Genomic DNA, 12,937 nt, shown 5'->3' on the forward strand with positions numbered 1-12,937 from the left:
TATTCAGAATTCCCAGTCACACGACAGAAGGAAAGCCCACATGAAAAGACAGGCTCTGCGGGAGCAGCAGGTGAGGCAAGTTCTACGTGTGCTCCAGACAGGATGTGGCCAAGACCTCATGTAACTATCTCAGGCTAGTTTTGTTCCAGTGTTTCAGGATACGCTCTCAAATATCTCAAGAAAGAACACAATGTTTTTCATACCCTCAAATATTCTCTCACAAAAGGGAGGAACAAGAACATTTTCTTCCTTCTTGTTATTTTAACAGATTTGACCTTACAACTGATGAAAAAATAAACTATATCCACTTTAAACTAAAAATATCCGAAGCACACTGCACTCCCGCCCCTAAATAACAAATGTGTACTAAATGTGTGGAATTACAGCTCAATTTACCTTTCAAGAGATTTGGGAATTGTACGTGTTATCTAGCACTTTTGTTTTCTCTACTAACTTAATGATGCATATTCTTTACTTAATCCTCAGACTGAAATCAAGTATTCAAATATTCATTATAAAACTACTTTTCCAACATTCATTAGATCAACAAAGGAATCATTTATATGCTGTATTATTGCATGTTTCTGTGTGATGAGGGAGGGACATGACCACTAGCTAACTCGTGGGCTGGACAAGGGCCACTGGAGGTCCTTCAGCCCCTCTTTTCCTTGGATGTGCATTCTGCCTGCCTTCCCAGGGTGAGAAGTGGCCCATGGACACAGCCTTGGGATTAGTTCCGCGGTGCTGAGACCATCTGGCCAGTGTACATGCCTGAGTCCAGTTCTGGCAGGCAGTGTGGAGATCTACTTGTCTTCTGACGGCCTAAGGCAAGCCTCACACGAAACTGCCCTTTTTAGTAAAGCTGCCACCTACCAATCTGGAGCGGCCTGCCTCTTTCTTCCATCTCCCCCTACCCTCCATGTATGAGGCTGATCTCAGATCGCACCCGGGAGCTCCTGAGGAGGTTGTGAATCAACATCATGACTTCAAAAAAGAAAATGAAATTGAGTTAGCATTGAGTTCTAAAGCCAAGGATATATCTTAGATCTCATCTAGTTCAACTCACTCCCAGATATTTCACGACAGAGAGGGAACCCCAAAGGACAAACGTAGGCCAGAGTTCTTTCCATTGCACCCTTATCGATCGCCTTGGCTTACAACACATGCACACACACACACACACATGCATACAACATTAGTAACAGTTGTGAATTACAGAGTCTCAGATTTTCAAGAAATCTTAAAAGTTTGTAAAAACAAACTATCTACTAAAGGTTATCAGATTATTAGCTTTAGCATAAAAATAGGTTCTTATAGATACAATACTATTTTTCATAAAAAATTTCAATCCTCAACGACTGAAGGTCTAAACTCATTGTTTCAAATAAGTGACCCTACAATAAAGATCTCAAGATAAAATTTTTTAAAACACAGTTAATAAGAAAAAAAGATACATAAAATTTTTCTTGCAGAATATAAAAGTTTTTAGTACATAATGACTGAACCAAGTTACTATAAATATATCAAGCACCAAACATACTTAAAGATATATAGTCACACCCATGTGTACAGTACATTGATGTTAAAGAAAAGTAAATTATGCTCCAAAAGAATCACAATTAAATCACAAAAGTGATGAACTTAAAAAAGAAGCCAATGAATTATGGAGAACCAAGGATTAAGACTGCTCTCAATTATTTATGTGTCCTGGTAAACAAACATTTCTCCTCAGTTGGCGGAACACAGAATTTTAAGAGCAACCTTCAGGGAGACACGCTCCAGGGGCGTGAAGTACGCCCTGGCTTGTTCTATATGAAAATAGCACATGTAATCAAAAGGAAAAAGAACAGAATGATGAAACCATTTATCTCCTGGCTCTTCATCATACTCTCCACCTTCTACTGGGTGTGAGTAACTTAGCTGACTGCCAGTGAACTAGAGGTCTGAGAGATAAATGTGGTCCAAAGAATCCTTATCTACTTGTCTATCAGGTCTCAAAGTGTGAAGAAATTTAATCTTTTTATAATAACCCTAAAAGGCTGTTCTGTGTCTGAATCATTATTTAATGACACCAACACTCCGTCATACTGAATATGGAAATAGCCAAAGCTCTGTGATTCATCACATTAGGAAAAAGAAACTCAAAAATAGATTCCAATTGACTGCATTATTTATAAAGGTGAAACTTTCTTAGACACTGATAATTATTTTGAAAGATGGCAGCAGCCATGCAGAGCCGATTGTTCAAAATGCCTCCTAATGAAGCACTGGCTCCTTCACTTACATGACATGACTTTCTCAACTTCTAGAAAATTCTCTGCCATTTCTTTCTTTCAATACTACCTCTTGCTCATTCTCTTTTTTTCTCTTTCTGGAATTCCTCCTATTGGGTTAGTGGATGATTGATTCTCATTTTATTCTTCATATCTCAACTTTTCTTTTATATTTCCTACTGCTTTATCTCTGCTGCATTCAAGCTAATTTTTTCAGGCTGGACTGCAGTTTACGAATTCTTTGGTCACGTCTAATCATACTTTAACCCAACCTTGAATTTTTTCGTTTTCTAATTTTAGAGATTGTTTTTCATCCTAGAAGTTCTATTTGTCCTTTTAAAATCTGCCTGGACTTTAGTGTTTGCCTTTTTCCATATTTTCAATTCCTTCTCTTACATGTTTCGTCATTTCAAACATTCATTTGTATGTATCTAGCAATTCCAATTAACTGAAATTCTTGGAGGCCTAATCCTGCTGCTTGTTACGCCTCGTGACTTTTGCTCCTAAAAGACAGCTTCCATGTGCATTATTAAATTTGGAATTGTGAATTCGTGGTAACTGGGACTTTATCTGGGAATCTTGTGTGGCTTGGATTAGATTGGCTGTTTATTATTATTTCCAGAATAATGGCTTCTGCCAAGTAACCCAGGAAAATTATCAGCCCAGGACTGTTTTACCTCTATCTGTGGGGTCCCAGAAAATGCAAATACTATAAATTTGAACCCCAAATCCTCATGAGGAGAGTCCTATGGGAACATTTTCAAGGGAGTAGGCATTTTTATTCCAAGTCAAACAAATACATTTGTCTGTTAGCATACGGTATTAAATGCCATTCATATGCTTGCTGATGACTCTCAAATTTCTACCTCAGACTTCACTCCTGAACTTCAATTCAACCGTCTACTGAACACCTTCCCTTGAATATCTAATAAGCGTCTCAAACTTTACCATATCCAAACCTGAACCTAATTCTTGCTTTCCCCACCTCCTCCCCCAAAAAAACCTGTTTCTCAGTTTTAGTTATTCTATCTTTCCAGCTCAGGTCCAGTGGGGCATGTGGTCAACTCCCACTCACCACTCTGGGTACTGCTGACATTTGGTGATTCCTCTTTCTTATGTTAAATGCAGAAGCTCAACTTACATCTAAAAGATCTGTCTTACAATTTTCTATCCAGAAGTGAGCAGAATCCTGACCACATCTGTTTAGATGGTCATACTGAGTAGAAGTCCTCAGGGTTGGTTTTTCAAATGTGAGCAGGTGAAGGCAGCTAACTAAACTGCCTATAGTTAGCTCTTGATACTGCAGTGCTCTTAGGGCCTGTTCCATTCACTGCAAACCTCAAGAAAGCACATAAAACCCACTCCCTATACCAGGAATGTGGATATTTCTTGGCTTTAGGATAAGGACACTCACACACTGATAAACTGCACCTTGATATTCGAGATCCTTCCTGTAACCTACCTAATCCCACACCCACTATGCCCTTAATGCAGTCAGAATTACCTGCGGCTGCCAAAATATATGTCACGACATCTCACTTCCAAGATTTTAGCAAATTGTTTACATTTCCTGGAATGTCCTTCTTTCTCTCTCTCTCTCTTTTTTAAAGCCCATGTATTCTATAAGGACCAGCTCAAACAGTACCTCATCTGCAAATCCTGACACATTTCCTGTTCTTGGTTTATCCTCCCCTCTATTGATCTATTTACTGATCAACTACTTACAGTGCTGCCCGGTCTTTTCCAACTACTATGCCAGTCATAAGCAGAAAAGGAAACATATCAAAACTCAGACATGTTCCCAAGGAACAGAATTGAGTAACGCTTCCAATCAGACGTGGTATCCAGCACATTAAGGACCAGTCATGGTCATCTGGATGGCCTCAATGAGCCATACCTTCCACCCTATATATTGGTCCAATCCGTAGTCCCAAGCTCCTGCTGTTAGGCCCATACTGTATCTGTCTTGTTGCCTTTCCTGGTGCCCTAGTCCCCATCAAAGAACCAGGGCCTTCTACTGAACTCCCAAGCACATTTGTCTAGGGATCTGCCCAATCCCCACACTTGTCCTCATGGCCACGAATGGCTCCATCTCCTGGAATCACAGAATAACTCTGTCAGACTCTGAACTCCTGCCCACCACCCAAACTCTCCACATGCAATTTTATAAGCACTAGATTGGCCCACTCATCATCTGCCTAGATGACATCTGTGCCCAATGAATCACATATAGAGACTCCAGATGTCCTTGCCAGGGCTAGTTTTTGGAATCAGTTGAGTCCTTCCAGGACAGGTCCTTTATTCTCAACTCACTTTTCCCTCCTCTCTTTCCTTTTTAAGCACTTGGTTTACCATTTCTCAAGCTAAAGCACAATAATGGCTATGGGGAAGTCATCTAGTCAATTTCTCTACTTATGTCTAACAAGCCCTAACAAGGACTGGAGATTCTTCTTTCCTCCACAGAAGTTTAACAAACTGCAGAGTAAAGCATAAGATAGATACACAGAGTGCTAAAAGAAGCCATCCCACAGTCAACACTTTGTGGGGGAGCCACATGGGAGAGTTACTCTACCAATACATGTGGCAATGACCAGAGGAAGAAAAGAGGGAAAGAAAGCAGCTGTCAGAAAAGTAAAAAGTCTCCTTCTCTAACTTTCTTCACATTAATTTTTCCTCTGTCCTTCTGTACCGTGAGTACTGTAGTATCCTTATCTCCTTGGCCCTCATATTCTTAACCTTATTTTTTAAGTACCATACTAAGTACTTAAAATATGGCAAAATAATTATTTACAATAGCCAAGATATGGAAACAATCTAACTGCCTATCAATGGATGAATGGATAGGAGATGTGAGCTACGATGGAATACTACTCAGTCATAAAAAATGAAATTTTGCCATCTGCAACAACATGGATGGAACTCGAGGGCACTATGCTAAGTGAAATAATGTCAGACAGAGAAAGACAAATACTGTATGATTTCACTCATATGTAGACTATAACAAACAAAACAAAAAACCAAAATAAATGAACACACCAAACAAAAACAAACATGTAGATACAGAGAACAGAGCAGTGGTTACCAGAGAGGGGCATGGCGGAGGGCAAAATGGGTAAAGACGGTCAACTGTATGATGACAGATGGAAATTAAGTTTTTGGTGGTGAGCAATGAGTAGTATACACAGAAGTTAAAATATAAGGCTGTACACATGAAATTCACAGTATTATAAACCAATATTACCTCAATAAAAAATAAATTTTAAAAAATCAGGCAAAACAGTTGCTATAAATAATAGATTAATACAGTTTCATAGGTAATACTGAGCAAGTATTCTCTTAGTAACAGCAAGATTCAAATTCACCTGGAGCTTATAAAAAGCTGAGGAAACAGTTTCTCACTCCAAGTCATAGCCCAACGGCTATTGATTGTACAACTTCAAAAAATATATATTAGTACAAAAATTTCAAACATATACAAAAGTTGAGCAGAGTTAATGAAGCCACATGTACCTTTTACCCAACTTACACAATTGTCAATTGACTCATGAACAGTTACGCTCTTATTCTCCCACCAGTGTTACTTTGAAGTTAGTGCCAGACATGCTATCGTTTCATACATAAGTATTTCAACTCATATCTCTTATAGATAAGATTTTTAAAATTATGACCACAGTATGATTAAGCCTCTGAAATGATTAATCCCTTAATCTCATTAAATATATAATTTTCAAAAGCCCCCAAATGTTTTTTCACTTGAATCATAAACAAAACAAGGTTCATACATTGGAACTGGTCTCAAGTCTCCTTTAAGCTATAGGTTCCCCTACCTCCTTCCTTTCCCCATCTTCCCACCCCTTGAAATTTATTTAAGAAACTGACCTGCAGAATTCCCCAGTCCGGTTTATGCTGATATACTTCTCATGGTGTGATTGAATGCATCCCTCTTCCTCCTATACTTCCTGGAAAATGGTAGTTAAAGCTACAGGCTTGATCATGTTTGGCTCAATTTTCTGGCAAGACAACCTCATAGCTGCTGGGGTGTACTATCTGGTTTCCTCTCTTTTTGTGATATTATTAACCACTGATGGTCACTGGTTACATTCCTTAATTCATTAGAGTCCAAAATTATGATACAGTGACATTCTATTATTTCTCCATCTTTTAAGAGTTGGGATCTGCCAATAATTAGAAACTTCTCACCAACTACTTGATTACTCTGAGCTACAGTTCATATAGGAAAGGCAGGGAAAAATACTTAAGTCTTTCCACTTATTACAGTTTTCAAAATGAGTTAATTTACTAGCATCCGCCAAAGAGACCAACTATTAGTATTTTTCTTTAGTATTACTGTGAGCTTTGAATTCAAATATATTTAATGTGTTTCACACAACAGTTATTATTCTTACTGATCCTCAGATTGTCCCATTTTTGGCTCCTGAGTCTTTTAAGATACCCTCAGGGGTTTTTGATAACTGCTTTGCTTTCTAAATTGACAAGATGTTCCAAGCGCATCTTGCACATTTCCTGCCCCAGAACTGGAAGTAGCTCTTTTCCAAGGAGCTAGTTTACTTTATTGGGAACTGACATTTAGAGACTATAATCTCATTGTTAAGGTTGCTCATTGATAGTGGGTTTATGGTTGTCCCAGGCCCCGCCATGGAAAAAAGCTAGAAAATCTACCATCTTAGTATCCTGCCTTAATCTTAGCTATCTTTCATGTTTTTCCTTTAAACCACACCAAAAGGCTGGCTAACCAATAATACCATCTGAATCACTCACTTGCTTTATTCCATAAAATATATACAAAAACCTTAGAATAGCAATACCAACATAACCACTATAATATGATTACTCTGAACAGTTTAGGATATTTTTAGGGATGTCTTTGTCCTTCAGTTACTATCTATTAAGGATGTATCATCAAGTTTACTGACATTTGAAATAGCCCCTCTCTGTATGGTCATATCAACAACTCGATATATAATTAGGTTCTTCTGTTTCATTTGGTTTCATTTCTCAGGAATCTCTTAAAATCAAATTTTAAAATTATGCAAAATATGTATATGGTTCCAAAGTTAAAGAGAAACAACAAGATATATTCAGAGACATCTAGCTTCTACACCTCTCTCCACCCACAACACTGTTCCCTCCATCACTCTTTGGGTAACCATTTTTTGTTGTTAAATTTTTGTCTTATCCTTTCTTTTTAATGTGTCAAATATTAGTATTCCCATACCTTTCTTTAATTAACGACATGTTCATACTGTATCTAACAGTCTCCACCCTGCTTTTGGACCCTGAAGATCACTCTACAGTAGTATAAAGAGATACCCTTCATTCCTTTTTATAGTTATGGATGGAGTAGAAGTTGTCCACCACATTCAGACCTGACCAACACCTGGATTGTCTCCACCTTTGCTATTAGAAACACTGCTGCAACAAATAGCCTCATGCATGTGTCTTTTCTTATTTCTGCCTTGAGATAGGATCCCTAGAAATAGAACTGTCTGGCCAAAGGGAAAATATAAATGTAATTTTCTAGGTATTGATAAATTCCCTTCCGTAGGGCCTACACCATTTTGCATTTCTTCCAGCAATGTACGAGAATGCCCACTTCTCCCCACTCCCCCCACAGCCTCATTACAGAATAGCTTGTCAAACTTTTAAATTTCTGTCAGTATGAATGGTAAGAAGCGATATCTCAGTGTAGTATTAGTTTGTGTATCTCTTATTAGTAAAGATGAAGAATCTTTTCATATGTTTAAAGGCCATTTGCAATTCTTTTTCTGTAAACCATCTATTCTTATATCTTGGCCACTTTCCTACTGAGTTGGATAATTTTCTTACTATTTTTGTGATGAAAACTGCAAATACTCTTCTGCAATCTGTCATGTTTTTCACTCTATTTATTGTGTTTTCAGCTAAAGTTATTATTTTTATCATCAAATTTATCAATATTTCCCTTATTGCACCTGGCTTTTAAGCTGCAGTTAGGGTATTTATTCCACTTCTGGGGTCAGAGGAATTTAACAGTTTTTTTTTCCTAGTATTTACATGGTTTCATTTCTGTACATTAAATATCTGGTTCATTTGTAATTTATCATTGGCATAGTACAGAGAATAAATCCAATGTCATCTTCCTTCATTATTGAGACAATAAATACTTACGTGCAACTATGTCTATTTCGTCATTTTCTATTTGGTTCTAGTAGTCTGTCTTTTTAAGTGTCAACACCCCAGTTTTAGTTACAGAGGCTGAATAACATGTTTCAGCATCTAGTAGGGCTGCAACCCTCCTCCACTGCTCTTCTTTTGCGAGTTTTCCTTATTGTTCTTACTTATTTGTTATTTCCAATAGAACTAATAATCAGCTTGCCTAACTACAGAAAACACACATACAGAATCATTATAAAGTTATAAATTAACTTACAGGAATTGACGAATGTATGATGTTGAAAATAAAAGCTAAGGATAGGAATGAAAACTTGGAAAAAAGCCTTAAAATAGTTTACCATTCTCTGATTCTGAAAAGATACAGGCTGAACCTGGAAAACCTTTGCTGCATTACCATGAGAAATTTATTTAAACAATTAAGATTAATGAGCAAAGAACCAATTACTTCATTTATATCATGCATTGTGTAAATCAACTGATTAAGAAAAAACCAAAATGAGCAAATAACACAGGTATTAATAACGCAACTGCTCACCTTCCTTTTTCAGCCATTTCACAATGTTCCCTTCTTCCATTGTAGGAGACAGTGATGGCATTAATATCTTAATAGGACCAGCTGAAATTGAAAAAAAGGAAAGATTAAACACAAAAAATTATGTACCTCATGAGGCAACAATAAGAAGTTCAAGTAAATTCATGTCAAATTCAATTTGAGAAAGAAACTATTCCACAGCCGGAAAGACATCCAAATGGTCAAACCAAGTGTCCAGTAAACAGCAAGGAAACAAAAAATTCTCAACGTTTAAAAAATAAAACTCCTTTCTGAAATACTCAACTCCTTTTTTTTATAATTCCCCAAGTTCTCTATGAACATTTTCAAGCCAGGTGCTTACAAGATTTAAAAAAAGAAAAGTCGATTTATATTTCATCTTCTCCTTCCCTCTTTGTCACTGCAAAAAACATTTACAAGTAAAATGACCAAAGGAAAAGACAAAAAAGAAAAAAAGAGGATTCTGATAACCTACAACAAAATAACAATGGTTACACTTACAACAGAATAATCAAAATTAAACTTTAAGAAATTGGTTGTTTTTACTTCCATGTAATGTTATACGATTCAAAAATCAAAGGTTCTTGTTGCCAAGTATATTAAAGGAGAGGTGTGCCTCATCAAGGATGATCAGGCAAGTGAACCTAAGTAATTAAATTAATCTCAGATTATGCTCCATACCACAATTTAACTGGGGATCCAAAGAGATAGCTGCAAACCAGGGTGATCTCTCAATAAAGCATAGATTCTTTTCCCTTAGATACCAAAAAAGGAGACACTTTATATGTTTGGCCAGATGGCCTTCATGACAGTTCCACTGTCCAGGACCATACTCAAAGAGCACACAGCTGTTAGGTTACAATTTATATAAAATTTATACTAATAACAGAGTTAACAGCATGCTCCAACACTTGGCAGTAGCCATAGTAACAAATTACAGTCCCTGAAATCTTCAACAAAACCTATTCTCACCTCAGATTATTCAACTCTTTGACCCAAAAAAGCAAAACAACATACCACATCTAACGTATTTCAAATGTGGAAAAAGGCAGAATGGGGCTTGTTTTTTTCCATTGATGTTTTAGGGTTCAAATAAGAGAACTGAATACTAATGTTACATGAAGTTAAATGTTTCCTTTGAGAAACTGAATTAATTTTACTGTAATTTCAAATGGAGAGTTCCTATGGCTTTATGGTGAAGGAGTTCCATCTCTGAAGCACGTGGAGGGAAATTTCTATCTCCCTCCACTTTTCTTTCACTTCCCTCTAGATGACTGACTGGCAAAGGACCCAAGCACACACACCTGCCTCAGCCTTCTCTTCATTTTAAGACCTGCCTGTCTATAGAGAACCTGCATTTTCCTTTTGGTTCTTCGATGCACTGGGCATAAATGGACCTGCCTTTCAAAGGCAGATAGCAAGCCCACCTCCCTCTGTTCCTGCCAGTAGGGCCTCATGGGTACTGGGAAGCAATTTAGGACACGTGTTTGCTTTTAGACACAAACTCTCCCTCTCAAACAAAAGCCCCAGGTCTAAATATGGTGTTGTACTGAGAAGTCCAACTGCAGAAGGCCACAGATTTAAGACACATTTTCCAATCTGACAAAACCATCAGCATTAAAACTGTTACTCTGATCTCTGTCTGACTTTTTTGCCTCTTTCTCAATTGGTACCAAGCTATAAGAAGGATAAAGAAGTAGAATTATTACTCTTAATAACCCAACAATGAAAGAGTCCAAACCAAACTCTAAGTCAACGCATCCATTTCATCAATGAGAAAACTATAATCCATTAATTAAGGGATATGAACTCTGCCTAACTCTCAAGACTGTACTCTCCTACACCGTACTACCACTCATCATTGATAATCCTTACCAATATGGATCATTGATTAATCAACCGTTGGTTATTTACAGCCTATTTACTCAGCAATTCAAACATCAAACTAGACATATTAAGTCCATGTGAGCATTCTTCATGTGTCCAATCAAACAGGCTGACAATCCCTTTCTATCAAAAAGTTCAGGCCTGGCATTATGAGACAGAACATTTCATAATCATAGACACATTAAATTTATACATCAGATAGAGTTCTACTACAAAGAAGCAAAATAAATGAACTTCAACAATTCCCCATCCAGATCCCAATTTATGACAAACACCAGCTCAATTCTCTCAAAACAAAGTCTCTCTTCAATATTTTTATACTGTGGTTCTAGTTGCCATGATAGAGTCATACAATAAATATTAACTGTATCTCCTATTACCATTTCTCACCTATGAGACCTTCACATTTCCATTAGTCCTGACATTAAGTACTATAATAAAACTTTTGCATTTATTATTTTAAATTTATCACATCAAGAAACTTAAAATTTTTCATATATTAAAAATAAAAAGAACATAATCATTCCTCATACAGCCACTCTTCATGGATGAATTGAAACTGCTTCTCTGAAGAATGACAATAAAATATAAAAATTCTGTAATAGATCACTATCCTTTCTCTGAAATGAAGGTGACAAAAACCAAAGACAGACATTTTGGACATCTTCATTATTCAATACTATCTCTTGATTGATTATACTGGCTTATTATAGAGAATAAAATGTGCAATGCATTTTCTGATTAATCTAACCTAATCTAGCCTCAGAATCTCATGCTAGAAAATCATTTCAAAATATATGCATTAATTTATTAATAATAATACATATTTCATTCTAGTATATCCTCTTTCAGATGGAACATTATACATATCTTTTCCAAATATATTTTTCCCCGTGGGAAAGTAATTATACAATCATAATATCACTTTTGAATGACAGGGCTGCTTATAACTAATATCTGGCCTTTACGGCGGCCATCAATTCTATTGAGACAGTGAGGGCTTTTCCGAACTCCTTGGAATTTTAACCTATACCTAATATTGTTTAATTTCATTACAAATTATATATAGCTTCCTTTTTCATTCCCAAGCAGTACATTCTACCTTTCTCCTGTCAAATTGAGGAGGCCTTGAAATGGGCACCAATTATATTTCCTGCTACTAACTGGGCACAACTATGGTAAGAATAAAGGAAATGTGGTATTTTTGCTCCACTGGTCATACAGGTTATTTCAATTAACACTCAGAAAATACCCCAAATTTGTTAGAATTTAACCCTTTTGTAGTCATTTTTTGTATTCTATTCCTTTTCATTAAGCTAACAAAGTATATCTAATGGCTTGTAAAGTCTGCCCTTCTACAGCAGTTAAAAACCATATATAAAAATTTTTAGAATAACTATAGTAATGTACATTTCCAGTTTATATTTAAACATACTGATTTTAAAAGTACAGTCTCACAAATCCATCACAATTGTCTTAATATCTTTTTTTTTTTTTTTGCCTCAATGATACAGAAAGTTAAAATGTTTTGCTCAGTATATTGCTGCCTTACTTTCCATGTCGAGCACGTGGGCAATCTATTCATCACTGAATCTTAACAGCAGTTTCTCCAAGCAATTCCTACAGTTCTTCAAATCTGCTTTCCAGATCTTTCTACAGCATAATTCTGTCTTCAACTTCAAATATGGTACATTGATCTAATTCTAATTTCTTGTTCTGTAAAGTATTTCTTTTCTACCAAGAGTAAAACACTCATAATTCAGCAAAACCTATCAAAGCTTTAAACAGATCTGTACATCAATTTTAAAAGATCTCCAGATTAAAAAAAAAAAAAAGATTAACATAAGCAAACTCTTAAAATGCAAATGAAGAACAAATAGCTTTGTGGCTAATATAAAGCAGATTTAAGCTCCATTACTCTGACTAAAGTAATTCAGGAAATTCAGCAATTTACATATGGTACCATAGAGTGTCATGCTCTAATCCATTTATACAACTATAATCCAAACACGAAAACCATGAAATGAAGATAGACCAAATGAAGAAATAAACT

At 36.3% G+C, this 12,937-nt stretch overlaps 1 protein-coding gene across 1 annotated transcript in view; it reads right to left on the reverse strand.

Moving 5' to 3' along the window:
• PDHX (pyruvate dehydrogenase complex component X) overlaps positions 1 to 12,937 on the reverse strand; it is a 66,022-nt gene that overhangs the window by 41,801 nt on the left and 11,284 nt on the right. Inside the window, exon 2 of the mRNA XM_011000580.3 lies at positions 8,983 to 9,063. Within this exon, the coding sequence (XP_010998882.2) occupies positions 8,983 to 9,063 (81 nt within the window). The remainder of the gene's footprint in view (positions 1 to 8,982; positions 9,064 to 12,937) is intronic.

Source organism: Camelus dromedarius, chromosome 12 (assembly GCF_036321535.1).
Source record: "Camelus dromedarius isolate mCamDro1 chromosome 12, mCamDro1.pat, whole genome shotgun sequence".
Lineage (NCBI taxonomy): Eukaryota > Metazoa > Chordata > Mammalia > Artiodactyla > Camelidae > Camelus > Camelus dromedarius.